General features: G+C 41.2%; 1 protein-coding gene and 1 long non-coding RNA gene across 4 annotated transcripts in view; one reads left to right on the forward strand and one right to left on the reverse strand.

Annotated features, from left to right (window-relative positions):
* Window positions 1-19,677, forward strand: part of LOC138209597 (microtubule-associated serine/threonine-protein kinase 1-like) — a 77,207-nt gene extending 57,530 nt beyond the window's left edge. For all 3 annotated transcript variants that reach the window (XM_069168284.1, XM_069168285.1, XM_069168286.1), the window contains 14 exons: window positions 755-893; window positions 2,023-2,155; window positions 3,440-3,605; window positions 3,913-4,014; window positions 5,134-5,256; window positions 5,414-5,523; window positions 10,233-10,396; window positions 11,846-12,090; window positions 12,327-12,584; window positions 12,684-12,916; window positions 13,719-13,841; window positions 13,984-14,120; window positions 14,630-14,817; window positions 15,081-19,677. In XM_069168284.1, coding sequence (XP_069024385.1) covers window positions 755-893; window positions 2,023-2,155; window positions 3,440-3,605; window positions 3,913-4,014; window positions 5,134-5,256; window positions 5,414-5,523; window positions 10,233-10,396; window positions 11,846-12,090; window positions 12,327-12,584; window positions 12,684-12,916; window positions 13,719-13,841; window positions 13,984-14,120; window positions 14,630-14,817; window positions 15,081-16,780 — 3,821 coding nt within the window. In that variant the 3' untranslated portion in view covers window positions 16,781-19,677. The remainder of the gene's footprint in view (window positions 1-754; window positions 894-2,022; window positions 2,156-3,439; window positions 3,606-3,912; window positions 4,015-5,133; window positions 5,257-5,413; window positions 5,524-10,232; window positions 10,397-11,845; window positions 12,091-12,326; window positions 12,585-12,683; window positions 12,917-13,718; window positions 13,842-13,983; window positions 14,121-14,629; window positions 14,818-15,080) is intronic.
* Window positions 12,788-15,094, reverse strand: LOC138209598 (uncharacterized). The gene is made up of 4 exons (XR_011179171.1): window positions 15,010-15,094; window positions 14,591-14,825; window positions 13,685-13,866; window positions 12,788-12,870 (listed from the first exon to the last, which is right to left on the reverse strand). It is a non-coding gene; the product is annotated as an uncharacterized lncRNA (long non-coding RNA).
* Window positions 19,678-19,926: the final 249 nt, after the last annotated feature.

Raw genomic sequence — 19,926 nt, forward strand, 5'->3', positions numbered from 1 at the left:
TGAGATTTTTCCTCCCAGGCTCTTTACATCAGGACACACTTTTAAAGCTTTTTTCTGAGTGCTTCAGCCATGACCTTCTTCACTCTGCTGACCTCATAGTTTAGACTTATTCAATTATCATCTAAGCACCCAAATAGTGCAATGATGGTGTTGTTCTTGCCACCCTTCAATCCCAAACCACATTTAAAACATACAGGAAACTTCAATGTTTGAATATAATTATACTCATATATTTCCAGAAGGGCAGATACAACTCTTATTTCACCAACACAATGATTCTCAACCATGAAACTAAAACAGGGTCAGATTATTCACACTGCTGCTCCAGCTCTACTTATCTTCCTTTCCAGTTGTGCTGATTTTTATAGAGGCCAGCACAGGGCAGTGATGTGGTTTTGGCTGCAGCAGTTCTCATATTTGCTGTTGGTGCACACATTAAGGCTTCAGGGGCAGGAGTGAATTAGTGACTAATTTATTATAATACTGCCAAACATGAATTAGTGGCAGCACAGATGGGTGACAACCCAAAATTGATTAGAAACATAAAAAACAAAAACGTTTCCCTCATTTAAAAGCACTGGGATGGGTATATATATAAATATGAATGCTGTTATAATGAATCACATCTTAGGATTTTATTCTGCCTAATTGGAGGATCAAAATATGTTGTCCTACTGAGTATCTGTGCTTTAGCATTATTTGTCTGAATGATTTTCATTTAACACATCAACCTCTGGTGTTTCTGTGTTCTCAGGTGGTGACTGTGCCACTTTGTTGAAGAACATCGGGGCTCTGCCCGTTGATCTGGCAAGGATGTACTTTGCTGAAACTGTATTAGCCCTGGAGTATCTGCACAACTATGGTATCGTCCATAGAGACCTCAAACCTGACAAGTGAGTAATTCAAGTTGCTCTAATCAATATTTTTGATAACAATTGCTAACAATTGCTCCAATGACTGAGGTGCAAGTTCAGAGAATGATCCTGTTCCACGTGAAACAGTGGGAAACAACAACTTTTGTGGGTAAGTATTCCATGTTTTATTGTTTGATCAACATCAGCACCTGTGTGTTATGCATGTTTTTGTAATAAGTGATCCGTGCACATTTGCAATTTCACCATGGATTGGAAACTTCCGCTTCAAATATACACATCAAAGTTTGGCTTACATTTTTGGGGGACAAAAATAAGTCACAGGGAGCCAGCGACTAGGGGGTGCTGGGCAGCAACTACTGTGTTGTTGATGGTGAAAACAATTTTAAAATTTGAATGTACTGTGAGCAGGCATGTCATCATGTTAGAGAAAAAGAAAAGACCTGAACTGTGGCGTGATGGCCACAGAACTTGTTGTGGGAACTTGTTCCCTGACATGCTTCAGAATGTCTCATTAGAACTTGGTGTGGACAGTCTGACCCAGTGGGACAATTTACAGTGCACAACCCTGCGAATGCCAAAAAACCCACCTGGTTGCACTCCTGACCTGATGCGCCTTTTTTGGTTTTGGACAGCGACGTTTTGCCCCTCTGAAACGTAAATGTCCCTCAAAACACCTCACATGGCTCATTGCTTCATTGTCATTGTTTTTTAAAGCTTTTTCAAGGGTCTTTCTTGATAATTTCCAGAGTTTGACAGAAAACTTGGTGTGAACTCTTTGCTCAAGTTTCAGGTCCATGGTGAAATCACATGCTATCACTGCTCACAAAAGCCCCTGTAACACTGGTGCTGATGTTGATCTATTAAGGTAACATGGAATACTTATTTATCAAAGTTTTTGCTTCCCCCTGCTCCGAGCACATTGCAGTGCTGCGCTCCATTCGAGCTCAACAGGAGCAGTCTCTGAAGTTTTCTTATCATCCCTCATATGTGTGAAAGAGACGATATTAGTAATAGACTTAAAAAATTACAGAAACAGAGTTCTGGTGTTTCTAAAGTGCTTTTAGTCATGACTATTGCTGGCACGGCAGCAGTATGTCTCCTTGTTCAGGATAAAACTATTGAATGCCTGTTTCCTCTCTCCATATAGTCTCCTGATCACTTCCATGGGCCACATTAAGCTCACAGACTTTGGCTTGTCGAAGATGGGTCTAATGAGCCTCACCACCAACCTGTACGAAGGACACATTGAAAAAGATGCAAGGGAGTTTCTGGACAAGCAGGTACCAGCCAGTATTTCAGGTTTTTGGACATTAATTGCAATGTTTTATTACCATATAATAAAAATACAAAGGCTGCTGACAAACACATTTTAATTAGCAACTGTATGAATGAGGTGTCTGCAATTTAGAATTAGTGAAATATTGGATATGTGGTGCCATTTAAAACAACCTTTAGTTTTCTCCAGTCATGCGTTCAAACCTGCTAAGTCATCCGGGAAAGTCAATAATCTCCAAATAAAGACGCTGCATTACAATGCTTCCTGTTTAGTCTGAATCACTGAATCATTAAGGCTCTCCATCAAACTCCTTTTTGCAATTATAGTTATTGTTTATGCCCTGAATTAAACCAGTCATAATCAGTGAGAATAGCCCGTGTGTCCTCCTATTCTTCTGGCTCGAGGCAGGCATCTGTTTGTCTGCCAGTAATCAACTCACATCTGTGGATAGAACAGACAGACACTGCTTTACTTTTAATTTTTAAAAGGAGATTCTGATAAGAAGAGAATTCCTCCTTCAGTCATTAATGCTGTCTGCTGTAAAGACAGCATGCACAATGCACAGCCATTCACACACCACCATAATTGCATAGATGTATATTCACTTTCAGATCTCCTGACTGCACATCATTACTGAACAGAACACACTGTATGATTGTTAGAATGAAACCTGCAATTTACAGACACGATAAACACAAGATGGGTGAAAAATTTATGATTTCCATTTTATTGCCTCAAATATTACAGGACTGTTTGTCCAAACAACTAATTAACTGAAGTACAATGTGTTGAAGTCTCTGATACTGAGACTTTGCGTGCCATATTTAGGAAAGTAATGACATTTTCTTTTGGTGCTCACAGCAATAAAAATAAGATTTCAAAATCTCACCCGCACTGTTTCCTTTTGGATACAAGTTTCCACTTATCTGGATTGTCCTCAAACTTTGCTGTGGATAATTCTCATGGTTTTTAGTCACTCATCAAGGCAGAGGTTCCCAAACTTTTCATGCTATGTACCACTATGTACCAAACCAAATTTCCTATGCAGATGACAACAATTTCTTAAAAAAAAAAATATGATTCACTGATTTGACCTTGCAGTTGCCTTAGAAAGAAAAAAAATAACAACAACATGCATTGTTGTTTTAAAATCAAAGAATATATATATGTCTGTGGCATTACTCTCTGGCTCAGCTGCCGAGTCAAAATTTTCCTCATTATTGAAAGGTTCATCTGACCCGTCAGCTTGCCTCCTTCTCCTCCACATTCCCTCCATCACTCCCCACAGGTCTGTGGGACTCCAGAGTACATCGCTCCCGAGGTGATCCTCCGTCAAGGCTACGGGAAGCCGGTGGATTGGTGGGCCATGGGCATCATCCTCTATGAGTTCCAGGTGGGCTGTGTGCCTTTCTTTGGAGACACTCCTGAGGAGCTGTTTGGACAGGTCATCACAGGTGAGGAAACGGTGTTTAACTTGCACTGAATTACTGTTTTGTTTTGAAGTCTCTGTCAAACTGCATATATTAATAATCAGTACAGTGTTACTATTTCTTTCTACACTGACTCTGAGTAGAGTTTTCAGGCCAGACGATTTTTAAATACTACTCATATAGCTGCTCTTCTGATGAAAGTATTAGGGCATTTTATTGCAGCAGTTTGGACTGGCCTGTAATTTATCATCTTTAAAAGTACTTTACAAGAGGCAATTTCTCTCTTGCTTGTTATTCTGACCCTTTGCTCTATCTCTTGTGTCTCTGGTAGATGATATAGCTTGGCCAGATGGTGACGACACCCTGCCTGCAGATGCCCAGGCGCTCATCTCTGCTCTGTTGCAGACCAACCCTCTTGTGAGGCTGGGTACAGGTACTGATTTTTGCTTTTACTTTGCATCAGATTCACCCTCTTCAGCTATTTGCAAAAATATTAAGAATGCAAAGTAGGAAAGAAGGACTAAAATATCAGTCAGTATTTTGGGACTCAGTATCTTTCTTGTACAGAGTTAGATGTTAATTTAATGTTTGATTAGCTTTGCACAAAGACGAGAAAAAAAAAAAAAAACAGCTAGCCTGGTTCTGTCCAAAGGTAATGGCTGGTACTAGATTACATCAGCGGGAGAGACTCTGCTTGTAATCCGTTGTTAGGTTGTGGGAGGGTTATGGTTAGGGCTTAGGTTAGGAATAATTCTTTAGGACCAGTTGATTGATGGTAAAACAACCAATCACAGTAGTATAGAGTTTAGAGCGTGTGTCCCACCACCTGATCCAATCTGGCACAACCAAAGTCCGCCTATTGACTAGTTTTGGAAGTTCACTGCAGTTCAACAAGGAGACTGAGCCAGGTTCACTCATGGCTCTCTCTCTGAGTTACACCTCTCCTGCACCAAAATCTTTTCAAAAAGTTGTCAAAACCTTGTCAATTAACAGGTTAATCCTATATTTGTGTGGTTTTAAAGGAGCAGTAATGTAAAAAATGAACACCATCCCCGTCCCCACTTTGTTATTCCAGCCTTTTCCGCCGTGCACTACCGTAACGGTCTCGGATTTGTTTCCATTTAGTTTTGCATGTCCCTTACATCCCTTAAATATATCTCTGGCCTTCAAGTTCAACGTGTAGTGTTTGCAACAAACAGGAAAGTTGATTCCTCTGTTTCTAATCATTGTGCCAAACTGTCTCCAACTTCAATTTGTTTGGACACTTATATGAAAATAGTCTTAGTAGCAGTAGTCTTCTCATCTCACTAGCAAAAAAGAAATAATAAAAAAAAAAAAAGAAGAGTATATTTTCAAAATTGATGAACTGTGAACATTTTTCAAAGAGGTATTCATGTGGTTTGTTGAATAATGTATGATTAAGTCTTGTTATTAAGTCCACCTGGTATTCTACAAATATAAAGTTAGCTTATATTTATTTTCAAGCAGACTGTCCACCCATCTTTTTGGATTAGGCTATCAGGTTATATGTTGTTTGTGCCCCTCCCACCAGGTGGAGCCTTCGAGGTGAAGCAACACTCGTTCTTCAACGAGCTCGACTGGAACAGTTTGCTGAGGCAGAAGGCAGAGTTCATCCCTCACCTGGAGTCAGAGGAGGACACCAGCTACTTTGATAGTACGTGTTCCTGGATTTATGTGTCCGTAAATTACCGTAGTTACATTAATATTAGGTTTATGGGGTGTACAATAATGTCCTGACACCATTCCAGTCAGAGATGCACATTTCATCTTGAAATGACAGCTCTCCCCTGCCCCACTCTCCTCTCTGCCAGCCCGCTCCGATCGTTATCACCACATCAATACGTATGACGAGGATGACACCAATGATGACGAGCCGGTGGAGATCAGACAGTTCTCCTCCTGCTCTCCTCGCTTCAGCAAGGTTGGACTTTGACTCTCTACCATCCTCCCATCTTTCATCTCTCTCTATCATTTACTTTGTTTTCTTCTTTTTTTTTTCCCATCCCACTGAGTCAACGTGTCAAATCTCTTCACACAGACACACACTTGGTACTTGAGATATTGATATGATTAGATGAGAAAGAAGGAAAGTGCATTAGACATAAAAAAAATAGGTCATACTGTACAGAGAGTGGCACCTGGAGGCCGAACCCAGGCCTTATACCTGGTGCTGTCTTTGTGCTACACCATTCATCTTATTCCACTTGTCTCCAGTTTCTATTTTAAGCTACTCAGGTCTTGTGTACCTCTTATTCCGAGGCATCATGCTACCTTTTCCCTCTGCAGATGTGTATGTTATGACCCAGACATCTTTCAGCCTTGTTTTCGCATCTACTCTTTTGTTATACCATATTTCCTTTGATTTTAATCTGTGACTCTCTGTTTCTATCACACTTTTCCTCTCAAGGGAGATTTTCTCACCACCTACTCTTTTTTTTCCCTCTCTGGACTCCCCCACTTCATTGTCTCTGCATGTCTTTCTGTCTAACTCGCTCTGTCTTCCTTGTGTCCTTCACTTGGTCCATCCTTTCATGTTTTGGTTATTAATAAGGAGCTCTTCGGAAAATGGAAAGTGCCTCATTGAGAGACCAATGTCAATTAGATTTTAGATGCTTTTTTAGTTACTGTGGAAGTAGCAGTTACAGGGCCGCTGAGTGGTCTCATTCAAGACATCTGCCAAACACACACACACACACACACACATAGTGAGACTTAGACACCCACACATGGATTTGAATCATTTTCATTTATAAACGTAGAGCTACATTAATAAGTATTTTAAGAATACTAAATTAGGCAATCAACAGCAACAGTTTCTCCAGTGTGAGGATTAGCTGCTTTATTCTTAGCTGTAAAAGGAAATCTTTGACTGATGGTCAGACAAAACTTTGAAAACTTCCACATGCATTTTTTCACTGCTTTCTGACATTGTATATACCAAACAAGTATTTATTTATTTAAGAAATAAAACATCACATTCATTTAACATGTAAAAGTGGATGCAGGCCTGTTGTATATTGAAACCATAGTGCTGGACTTTTACATATAGCCAAATGAACGTCTGTTACATTGAAGCCCTTATCAAATGAGTTCACATAATGCTAATTAAGTCTATCACTGCCAGTTAAAGCTCTCTTTTTCACAGCATACCATTTTTAACATTTGATGTCTGGTGATACATTCCTGCCCTGGCCAGATAAATGCATACTGGGCATGCTCTATGGGCAGTGCATGGACATCAGAACGTTATGATGATTCACTCATGTGGCTCTTCTAGACTTTCCAAATGTTATCAGTCTGAATAAATCCAATTCCACAAATGAAACAAGTTATTTTGCAGGGTTTGTGACACTCAAAACAATGTATCCACCATCTTACAGCTGCAAGGGTACCAACAAAGAAGGCTACGGTGGAGTCTATGATGTTAGCATGTGTTGACAGTGTTTTTTATACAAACTCTCACTGGCAGAAAGTCGAGACAAACGTTCTGCACTGCAGGGTTCATATAAGACCTCCCAAGATTGTAAAAGACGGTCATAAAACATATAACATAATATAAAAAAAAATTCACGATCGCTCAGATACATTTCTTGAAACCTTCTAAATACATTCACAAAACATTCTTGCAAAACCGAACTTTTTCCTCAAAACAGTTTTGTCTGTGCTCAAAACCAAACTACGTTGTCATATCATGCTCCAAGCCCGTCAAAATGAAAACACTACTGAGCAGTCATTACACACTGCATCAAAAAATAGAACACACAATGTTCAGGGCATGTAGCTCCAGAAAAAAAAGGTTTGTTTACAACGCAGTTAATGCATTTTCAAAAAAAAAAAAAAAAAAAAAAAAAGGAAACACTTCATAACTCAGTGGATTCAGCATTATTTTCGTAAAGTTGTGGAAAAGGACAAAGAGAAAATGTAAATGAAAAGATGTTTCATTGGAGGACACGTCAATGATCCAAACACTGTTGATTCCTTCCAAATTTTCAATATGTAACTCTGTTGTTTCTCATGCAGTCTAATAGTGTTGTTCTATGAGGGCCTTTTGTTGCTGGGAGAACATCAGTGTCCTTCCACACTCACATGGCAATCTTTCAATTCTACAAAAAGTGAACACGTAGTTACAAAAATATACATGTATAACCGTACAAACACTGATGGGCTTTCCCCAACAATCCTTTATATTGGCAAAGTGATGGACTGAAACATCTGTATATACAGTATATACTGTCAACTTTCAATACTGTAACAGAAGAAATGTTTACATGTTCTCTTTTCTGAATCTCTGGATGATGGTGGACACAGAGATTCTGCTGATGTTGGGTTGCATTCTTTGTCCTGCTTCACTCATCGTCATTCCATGAACAAGAACATGGTTTGTTACAGCAGCTCACATTTCATTAAAAAAAAAAAAAAATTCTCTTGCGCTTCCTCGCACTCGTCCTCTTTCTCTACGTGCCCTACGTGTCTTACATAATTCTTCCTCTGTCTCTGCGATAGCTTCTGTCAATTGTTGATATGAACCCTCAACTGTCAACAACCTGTGCACTCTGAACCGTCTTATATTGGTTTCATCACGTCATTTGCAACAAGTGTCATCAAGTTTGAGTAGTTGTGTTTAAGCTATGACACTTGATTGAGTTCAACTTTTGCTACCTGCAGTCACTATTATGCATCACAAGTGCATCACAGTGAAAACTGTGTTTTAATGAGTGAGAATGTGTTTAGAGTTTTGCAAAATGAGTCAATGAGATCTGCAAATTGTGTCTAACTCAGTGAAAATTGTTTATGGTTTGGCCAGAAGAGTGTGTGATTCAATAAATGGGTTCAGGCTACTGAGTGTTTGGTTTAGAGAATGGGGTTTAGTGTTTTAGCGATTCAGAAAAACTGTAAAGAATACAATCTTAAAAGCAAAATTCACATAGGCAAACTTGTAAGCTATGAGTTGTGCACCAAAGTTTGGGGACAGGCAGGTGTTGGAACCTCTGCGGACACAACTTTTGTAAAGCACTTCACAATTCACTGAGGTGAACATTTCTACTCATTATTCTCTCTCATGCCTGTTATAACAAGAAAGAACATCATGTTTTGATGTCATCGCACACTTTAGATCAGCTCATGTTATACCTCTTTCTTACCTTATTTTATATTTAAATGTGGCTGTTTGTTCGGGACAAATTGTCTGAAAACGCAAACAACCATGAATGAAACTGGATGATGAAAAAGAAAGAGCTGGTGCTAACGACTCCTTTATCAGGTGAGATAATAAATCCTCAAAGGGCTCAAACAAATCATCGCACTTCAAAACTTAAAAAGAACAAAAGAGTATTCACCCTGAACTTTAAGCAGCTTCTCCTGACTGTGTTCAACTACTTGCCATTTTGATAAAAATGGAATCACAGATGTTCACAGATGTTTCATGAATGGAATAAAGTAAGAGATTGTTTTGTGGCTGTTAAAATTGTTTTGGTTTTCCTCCTGAGAAGACAGCTGGGTCTTCAGCCAATACTTGTTTCCATGGTGCTGAATATTTTTTAGAATTTCTTTAACGCTGCTCCTCGCGTTATCCTCCCCCACACAGCTCAGCTGTCCTGTGTTGCTGTGCACATGATTATGAGAGCCTTACAGAGTAACTGCATGCATGTCTTTGTGGATATGTTAATGCTCACGTGCATGTATGATGAAACCATACACGTTATGTTGTTCTTCATGTTGCTATTTTAAGTCACAGAAAAAAATATGATGATTTAAGATTTAAGATTCTGCGAAAATGTGTTTTTAAAGAAACCACTCTGCTTTATTGGACAGTAAACAAGTATAAAAACATGCATTAATCCATCCTGGGTTGAAAAACCATTACTTATTTATTTTACAGTATATCAAAAAAGACTTGCGTTACTGTCATTTTCAGTTAAAAATATTTTAATATTATTAATTACTTAAAGGAAAGAAAACAATTTTGGGCCCAAAGTTTTTGTCAGGCACAGCAGGTATCAGACAGGCAGGTGTATCGTTAAAGGAATAGTCCCTGCCCTAAGTGTCGTCACAGCCAACTGTAAAAGTAGACACATCCAAGCATGATAGACATGATAAGGATAAATGCATGAATTAGAAAAAAAAGATATAATTTGACCATCAATTAGCACAAATGCATGTTTAGTACAGTAATTGTCCTCCAAAATTAAATAATGTACACAAGCCTACAAGCTGGTGACAAATGATATATATTTACAACCACTGCTTGATAAATTTAGATTATCAATTACTTTTCAGACCCAAAGTCAAAGTCCATTTTTATAGCCAGTCTTTGGGTTTTAATGATTTGATGCTTTAATGGTTTTCCATGTGTGATGAATGCTCCTGGTTCTAAACCACTGTAAACGTTGCTTTTATGAACCTTTTAGTCTGCATTGCACAAATGGAAGCAACTCTTTTAATGTCCTTGGTTGTTTTATTGTGGGTTTAAAATCATCATATTAGTAGCAGACATTGTTAATTGCTGATATACGAAACAAATACTGTAACCATACTCAATCACAACAAACAATTAATCACTCTCATTCCTCTAAGCCATTGATAAAAGCTAACCGACCAAATGATTATTGATCCAACTGTGTCCCCCTGCAGGTGTACAGCAGCATGGAGCATCTTTCTCAGCTGGAGCAGAAAGCTACGACCTCCGTGTGCCGTCGGGAGCACAAGGGCGCGCGGGAGGACAAAGTGACCAAGAGGGAGAGCCTGGGCAGCTTCAGCATGAGGGACAAGAGCTGGCGGACCGGATCCCCTGAGATGTGAGTGGTGGGGAGCATTGAACAAGGGGTTTTAAAGGAAGGTACGAGACAGTGAGGTACTTTATTTTTCTTTATACTCGAGTAGGATATGAGGATGTTCTGAAGGTGATTCCCTGAAGGTTTTCTTTTTTTTCTTTCAGCTGCCGAGCTGTCACGTATCCCAGTTTACCTCGAGAACAGCTTTCTTTCTCACCAACACCAGTGTTGACACTTCTTGTATGAAAGAAGAAAAAACTTCACACTCACTTTAAGTCAAAAACAGGCATCAGATCCACTCTCTCCAAAGTTTGGAAAGTAGCAGAGCCGAAATGGATGGCTGCTTCATGTGTTTCACAGAAATCCAGTATACTTTTTTTCCATGATTTGCTATGAATAGTTCAAATGCTGCTTCTTTTTACTGTTTACCTAATGAATAAGTTTGTATCCTGTTCAATGCAAGTGGTTTAATACTATTTGTACCTTCAATATTGCAGGTGTTATACTTTATAGATTCAAATTCATTAACTGTTATAGGAAGCACCTGTCTGACTTCTAAATTAAAAGGACTTCTCATTAGTTAGCATCTGGGGTTTCACTTTTTAATCCACCTAAATGAAAAATTAATTCTTAACATGAGATCTAGATGCATTTGTAATTTCATGGTTGCCTTTTCAAGCAGACCATGATCTCACTCACTGACATGTTGCTGATAGAGAGCGTACAGCAGAAGCAGATTGACATTTCTTTTCATAACTCAATTTCACCTCAATCTTTAGGAAGCATATATCTGGACCGTAATCCTTCTACATTTATATTAAAATAAAATCATTCTTTCATACATTCTGCCTCCATAATAGATAAAAAAATAAGATGAAGAAGGTTCATCATTTATTATTATCATTACTTATATATTGGATTTTCTCGTCTTCCAAACCAAATGTAAATGATCTGCATCGTCTCTCTAGACATGACTCATCTTTGCCTACAGTTCATTGTCGAGTTAATTTGAGAAATAATGTACCTAAAGCGTCACTTTTATCACCTCATCTGATTGCATTTTCACCTCAGTCGCTGCTCATCTTTGCTAGCAGCATGGCTGTCCACTCCGCACTAACTGACTGAGGGATTAACATGTCTCAACAACCACTGGGCTCACATCCATGAAATAGGCAGATATCCATATTGACCTCAGGGTGAATTGTTTTCACTGTGCCCATCATCAATCTGGTGCCATCATCTGGTCAAGATTTGAACTCTGCTGCTGTACTTATGTTTAGTGGTAATAAGCAGTTATAGTGCTGACGCATTAAGATGGTGAACATGCTAAACATTATACCTGCTTAACATCGGCATGTTAGCATGTAGACATTTTGCTCAAAGCTCTATTATACAGCATCGAAGTCTCTAGCATGGCTGCAGACTTGGAGTCATGTTGGACACTGTTCGATTGTCTGCGCCCTTCTCTTGCAGGAAGCGTCTGTCTTGTTCGGAGTCTCTCTACATGGAAGGAGATGCAAGCCCTCCTCTTGGTGCTCGGCGACGCTTCTCAGCTCTGATGGACACGCATCGCTTTGCCTCACCTCTAGAGGGTGAGCCAGACTTCTTGTCCCGCCAGAATGCCATGAAGGTCCGTGGAACCTCACTGGACGGCACCATTGTCCCCTCGCCGAGCCTCCTGGAGCAGAGGGCCAGTCTGAAGGAGATCAACGGAGCAGGTGTGTGAGAGGGTGGAGGTGGTGAAAGTTTTAGGAGAGAATAGAGGTAGAAGTGAAAAAGAGTAAGGCAGACATAGAAAGCAGTGGGGGCTAAGAGCGGAGGAGGTGAAAAATCAAGTTGTAATTATTATATGGCTGCTGCTGAGTCAGTGGGTAGCAGGGCAATTCTAAACATAGTTATTTTCAGCTCTAATGCTACTTTAATATTTGATAACTATAACTTTACATCCTCCCAGACAAATCCCCCAGACCAGGAGAGACACCAGGCTATACCACGGCCATCAGCACATTATCTCCAGGTCCTGCAGCTGCCAGCCGTGACGTGATGACTCCTCTGTATGACCCTCTGGGGCCCCGAGCCACCAACGACCTGGTCCTCCGCAGGGCGCGCCACCAGCATTTGTCTGGTGAGGGAGAGAAACGTAACTCCAGACCAGGCAACAAGGTCATCAAGTCGGCCTCTGCCACGGCCCTCTCTGTTATCATACCATCAGGTGAGAGGGACAAGGAAAGAAAAGAATGAAAACCTTTAGGCAATACTGATGTGTGACGCACTTAACGCAGTTCTCTCCTCGCACTCTCCCTGCCTCCAGTGGAGCAGCATGGCGGCTTCTCTCCACTGGCCAGCCCCATGTCTCCCCACTCTTTCTCCTCCAACCCCTCATCACGCGACTCCTCACCCAGCAGAGACTTTTTTCCGGCAGTGAGCGTGCTGCGCTCGCCCATTACCATCCATCGCTCCGGGAAGAAGTACGGCTTCACTCTCAGGGCCATCAGGGTCTACATTGGAGACAGTGATGTATACAGTGTGCATCACATTGTTTGGGTAAGAAACTTGCAGTGATATTTCCATAATAGGACTGCTTTTAGACTGACCACAGACGTTGTAAAGACGGCGTGTGCTTTGACTTTTGAGTGTGTATTTTAAAGTCAAGGTGGTCTTAAACAGAAATCCGTAAACTTAAAACATCTGATTAAACTGAAGGGATGAACTCAGAGTGAAAAGCAGGATAAGGGTGGTCGTGAAGCTGGAAAATATGGAACTAGCAATATATACGTAGCAATATCAAAGTACCAATTTTAACTTTTAAATATGCTTCCATCCCAATAAGTCTTACAAATCTGTATAGTGCACGGGTCTCAAACCAGTAGCTTCTGAGCTACTGGTTGAGAATGTGTGTGTATCAATTTGTTATTGTTCACATAAAAGAAGCTTATTTACCTGCTTTGGTGGAGCTCAGCTGTGTGAATACATGTTACAGTGTCCGAGAGCTACATGAGTAGCTCATTTATTTATTTTATTTTGTCAAAGTAGCTCTCGGAGGAAAAAAGGTTGGAGACCCCTGGTATAGAGAAATCGAGCCATCCTGTTTGCCTAATGTTCTTACAAGAATCATTCAACTTCAGAACCACTGCTCTAATCTTTCAGTACATTAATATACATCCTTTTGGATAGATAAGACTTTATTAATCCCACAGTGGAGAAATCTTTTTTTTTTTTTTTTATCTGAAAGCACAGACAAACCAGCACTGGTTGTTCAAAACATGATAAGTAAATGTCCTCTGAATGTTTACATGGAGGTGATTTACTCGCCTCTCATGAGCTTGAATATTCTGTTTATTGGCAGCATGTGGAGGACGGCGGCCCCGCCCAGGAAGCTGGCCTGTGTGCCGGTGACCTCATCACTCATGTCAACGGGGAGGCTGTCCACGGCCTGGTCCACACTGAAGTGGTAGAGCTCATTCTCAAGGTGGGCATCAGCAGGCTTCTTCACTCTGTATTCATAATGTAAATAACTAGTTTTCAATTTCAGGCTTTGTGTAAATAAACTCGTCAATGGATAATTATCGGCATCAGAGTAGAAATCTTTTGAATGTCATTGTTCTTTGCAGAGTGGCAACAAGGTGACAGTGACGACCACACCCTTTGAGAACACCTCCATCAAAGTAGGCCCGGCCCGTAAGGCCAGCTACAAGTGTAAGATGGCCCGACGAAACAAGAGGACGATGGGCAAGGACAGCCAGGAAAGGTAGGAGCTTTTACACCTGCATCACTGCACTGACGTGTTACTGCTGTCTCAGCTGACTGCAAGTTTCATAAACATACTGTACATTATAATAGATATGAGAGATCTTATTGCTGTACAATATGCACAGTTACAAAATTGTCTTGTTTTACAACATGGGCCTTTTTTCTGGTGCGAGTTGTGCATGTTTCAGCTCAAAATTGAACCAACTTTGGGGTTGATTTTATGCATTCAAAGTCACCTTTGGATTCTATTTATTTATGTTTCCTGCAAAAAGTAACTTGCAGAGACTGTAAACTTAACCTTCAGTTTTTGTCAAAGGTCACAATTTTCTTGAATGCAGCAACAAGGTGTATTTCTTTGGAAAATGGTCATTGTAAAATATATATGATCTGTAGCAACCAGTACTGTTTTTTAAAATAGGGTCAATAAGTGGATTAATGTCTGTTATTTCAGCATTTGTAAATTCAAACCTTTCTTTTTTCTCTGTTCATTTTCTGTCCATCCTGCAGTAAGAAGCGAAACTCCTTGTTCCGTAAGATCACAAAACAGTCAAATCTTCTCCACACCAGCCGCAGCCTGTCCTCTTTGAATCGCTCTCTGTCCTCCAGTGAGAGTCTTCCGGGCTCCCCAACTCACAGCCTGTCTGCCCGGTCCCCAACTCAGGGTTACCGCTCCACCCCTGAGCCCTCATACCTGGGTAGGGCACTGGAAATAAATAATGCACATATAAATAGTCAAATAAAACCAGTCAAATATCAGTTTAAGTGTAAAAAACTGCTCAGAAAACAAGGGCATTTATTTTTAGAAAATAGAGTTGGGAGTTATCTAAATTTACACAGCGTATGCCCTGGAAAGGGGTATATTCTTTTAAAGCTAGAATATATTTTACTTTTAAATCAAACGTGTGCCTTTTCCTCAGGGATTGTTCACATCTTCATTGATCTCTCCTGCTCTCTTCAGGTGCTTCTTCCCAGAGCAGCTCTCCAGCCTCCAGCACTCCAAACTCCCCCGCTCCCTCTCAGCATATGAGGCCTAGCTCCCTGCACGGCCTCTCCCCGAAGCTCCACCGCCAGTATCGCTCTGCCCGCTGTAAGTCTGCTGGTAACATCCCTCTCTCCCCGCTGGCCCACACACCTTCCCCCACCCAGTCCTCCCCTCCCCCCTTGCCTGGCCACACTATAGGAAGCTCCAACACCACCCAGTCCTTCCCTGCAAAGCTTCACTCCTCGCCACCGGTGGTCCGTCCCAGGCCCAAGAGTGCCGAGCCCCCGAGATCGCCTCTTCTTAAACGGGTGCAGTCAGCAGAGAAGCTGGGCTCGCCTCTGACCCAGTCCAGCTCTACTGGAGGACTGGGGGGTCCGCTGAGGAAGCACAGCCTGGAGGTGCAGCACTCTGAGTACCGCAAGGATGCCTTCCTCTGTGAGCTCGGGCTCCAGAGCCTGCTGGAGACTGAGGGAGAGAATTTGCCTCCCAATCCTCCACCCCTGCCTTCATCCTCAACCATCCCAGAGACCGGAGTGCTGAAGCCTGTGAGGAGACTAGGGAGACAGGAGTCACCTCTCAGCAGGGAAACCCTGCTGGCTGGAAGGGAGAGGGAAGAGAGGGAGAGAGGAAGGGAGAGGGAGAAAGATAGGGAGACAGAGACTGGAACAAGCAGAGTCGGAGCAATAGGACCACAGTCACCCTTAGCAAGAAAACCTCATGCAAGTGAGCTGCCGTTGAACTCGCAAAGCTCCAGACTAAGTACAGAAACCACTAAAGCTACAACCCCCAGCACCCCTACCAAAACAACAGGAAGTTTCGGTGGTCAGAAGGGGCCTGAGAAGATCTCCCAGAGTCTAGCAAACATACCTCCAAAACAGCTCGACTCCAAGGCAGCCAAAAGTGTGTTACCTAATGGTAAAGATCTCCTGGAGCAGCAGCTAGGGGGCAGACCTGAACCAAAGCAAGAAGGAAACAACAGGAGTAGGTCTGGTTTACCTGGTGCTGCCTTCAACAAGAGCTCTGCTTCTGCTTCAGATAAGTCCATTGGCCTCAACACAGGAGTGACAGGAGGTCCTCTGAGCATGAACAAAACCTTCAAACCATCAGGTATGGGGGACAGCCTGAGAAAGGCTGACAGCAGTGACTCCAGGACTTCAGACCTTGGCTCCAAAAGCCCCAAACTCCCAGCTCGGGTCCTCGCACCTGTCGTCCCCCCACATGGGCAGCCGCACTCTCTGGGCAAAGTGAGGCAGGGGCTCGGCCCGGTCAACTGCTACCGGGGCACCCTTGACTGGGAGGACAAATGCCGCTTGGAGGTGGTGGAGGAGCATTCGCCCTCCCCCTCTCCTTCCCCGACATCAGTCACCCCCTCCCTCTGCGGACCCTCCCTCTGCAAGTCCCGGCCCGTCTCCCCTGGCGACAAGACGAGTTTCGTCAGCCAGCTGACCACTGTGGCCAAAAACGTCCTCGGGCCAATCAAGCTCGGCTCTCAGGAGGGGGCCAAGAGCAAAGAGCAGCAGACTAAGGCAGCAGAGGAGAAGCAGGGAGGCTCAGCGGGAAAGACTGACTCTCCTGCTGGAGGTCGAGTGTTTTTTGGGGCTGCAGTGGTGACACAAAGTCCTGCTGGTTCACCGCTGGAGAAAGCTGCAACAGGTAGCAGCCAGCCAAAAATGTGACCCAATGGGTAGTTAAAAAATAAAACGATGCCTTTTTTGGAAGAACAATGCAACAGAAGACAAGCACTTAAAACAATGTACATTCCAGTTTCAGAGTATATAAAATGTTATTTATGAATTCCAATCACTGACTGAATCTAACTTAAAGGCTGGAGTAAAAAAAAAATCTAATGTAAAGGTGCATTAACTGTTGCTTTTTTATTATAAATAATTTAATAAGACTCTTAATGTAACGTGAAAACACTCTATCAGATGTATATGTGTGGGTCTATGTGAACGCATGTCAAACGGTATGTACTGTACATGAATAATAGATACAAGAAGGTCAAAAAGTGCTTTACAGATCAAAACATGCTGAATACTGTGAATACCAAATCCAGTCACTCTGTTTTTCAACCAGCCCTTTCTTCTTTTACTGCTTATCAGCCAAGATGGAGAAAAACAGTCAAATTGTGACTCAAGCAAGACAAATCACACACAGCATCAGTGAAGAAGCAACAAGATGATTAAGCTTGTTTATTTGTCATGCAGCAGTTTACTTTTTACATGGTCAGACAAAGCCAAAGCAGGCGCTCTGTCAATGGATGTCACGTCAAGCACTGTCTGCCTGGGGATTGTTTGTGTGTGTGTGTGTGTGTGTGTGTGTGTGAGAGAGAGAGAGAGAGAGAGAGAGAAAGAGTGTGTTTCTGTGTGTTTACCCACCCTGGGTCTATTTCTGATGGTTCTTGAAGGCTGTGTCCTGCTGCCGAGGAAAGCGAGAACGACAGAGCTCAGGCTCAGCGCTTATCTTCCCTTCACAGGAGGGCTACCACAGCCCTTTTTACCCTCCACATCCACGTGCACACACACACACACACACACACACACACACACACACACACACACACACACACACACACACATACATACACGCACACACAAACACTCACATTGCCACAAGAGGCAGCAGCGTCAGCAGCTGATTTTCATGTATTTAAATCCATACCCCTGTGGTCCACGAATTAGGACACGAGTGTGTTTGTGAGTGACTGAGTTAAGGATTGTGTGAGCATGTGTGAGAATCGTTAAACTCAGCACAGTTGATTTGGCGACGGTCATGACAGAAAGCAGCCTGCAAATAACCAGTTAGGATAAAGTTACAGTTACAGGAAGGAAATCCTCTCCTGTTCGAACAACAAATTACACTGGTCACATCGAAGGTTGTTTGTGTGAGTATAGTGTGTGAAGGCATAAGAAAATGTTAATGAGCACACAAGTAATGAACCCATGTGTTGTTTTCAGCCAAACTGGGAAAAGCAGGCAGTCATGGTTGTAGCATAGCATAATTTATTTGTTAAAGGGCTCTGTAGCTAAGGTAGGGTTTGTGCATATTAAGATGAAATATCACAACGAACCTGCAATTGTAAAAATAAGGTTATCTACAGTATAATCAGAATGACTGTGTAATTACAAATTAGGTAGTCCAGATTGATTCATGTAATGCTCACATTTTGCTTCGTAACATACTGATTAAGGTGTTTGAATCAGTCATCTCAGCAAGAGCGCCGTGAAATGTTGACATGGCAAACTATTTATGTTCCTCTCTCGTTGGTCATAATCATTTACTAAAAGTTCATATCTATCAAGTGTACATAATCTTATGCAAATCATTTACTGCTGTGCGTTGAGTGTGGTCGCAGGTAGAAAGGGGCCTAAAGATTTGATTGGTAAATGTCACTCTGTCAGGGATTTGATTTATTTTCATTATTCTAAAAATGTAAAAGGAAAATTGAATCAGTAGACGACAAAATTTACATCAAAAGCAGAAATTCAAAGATATTTTTTAAGTCCAAACCTCAGTTTCAAGCAAGTGGTTTAGTTTGCACAACATATTTATCTAACTAAATGTTCAGGTTTTTCAGCTTTTGCTCTTGGTCATTGCAGATGACAGTGTAATAAGTGGACAGGTTTGCTGGTGCAGCTTCTTGTGCTCTTACATGTTTGGAAAACCAAAGCAAATGCGCTATATGGGGCTAAAAAGTTGCGCAGTGCTACAAAGTCAGAAGCTGATTTCTACTTTATTGGCAGCATACAATATTTGTAGTACATATAGTACATGCATTAGCCAGTCAGTTTTTCCATTTGACACTACTCTACTGCCCTCCGGTGGTTCACAATACACCGTATTTAACTTTAATCTGTCGGATTGAGAGTTTCTTTGATGAAGCCCAGACCACTGATTTAGCCCACAATGGATGTTATTAGCCATAGGGTTACTGAATATGCATTTATGTTTCTAATGACAAAATATTTGCAGTAATTATCAAATGAACACTTGAAACATTAACTTTTTTTTTCTGTTGTGATCCACACGTGACTGTTAATTCTATCTTTTTGAATAGGGGATGCATTTTTAAATATACTGTCTTATATATTGTAGTGACAGGAAGGAGTCCTTTTATATCTTGATGTTATAAAGGAGTCATCGGGTCAGCTCCAATCACCTAATTAAGAAATCTGTAATCTTATACAGCTATTATGTCCACTTTCAGGCCTTTTCCCAATCAGTGGTGTCTATACTAGTGTTACATGTTTGAGCATTTCTTTTTCCTCTGTGTGACTGACTGAGAGAGTAGTATAAATGCACTTTATTTAAAAGAAAAAAAACTTCCTTTGATGGTATTGTTTGTAAGTTTCTAGTAACTATCCTGTATACAATTATGGATTTTACAAATGAACACAAAAGTTCAAGTATAAAAACATTCCACATTTCTCTGTTCACTCAAAGTGTATTTAGTTGTACCACTGGGGCATTTTTGTTTGTGATAATAGATGTGATTCAGATGCAGACACCTGAAGTGCAGTATGTGGAATAAAATTCAGAAAATTTGTTCCAAAACTTGCCACCTTTCACCCTTTTTTTAAAAATCTATAATCTCTAATCCAAGCAACATTTGTATCATTTTATCACAGTAAACACTTTTTTGCAATTTTGCGCATACAGGTAATATAAATTATTCAACCAGATTATTCACAGAAAAATTGATGTTGCAGCTGCAACTAAGCGGTATTGTTACAGCTGCCTTTCCTGCTGTGACACCTTCACAATCCTTGTTTTGTCCAACCAACAGTCCAACCATTGATTATTTAGCAATAATTGAAATGAA

Source organism: Embiotoca jacksoni, unplaced genomic scaffold, assembly GCF_022577435.1.
Source record: "Embiotoca jacksoni isolate LCO1_2020_lvr unplaced genomic scaffold, fEmbJac1.0.p SCAF_4, whole genome shotgun sequence".
NCBI classification, from domain to species: Eukaryota; Metazoa; Chordata; class Actinopteri; family Embiotocidae; genus Embiotoca; species Embiotoca jacksoni.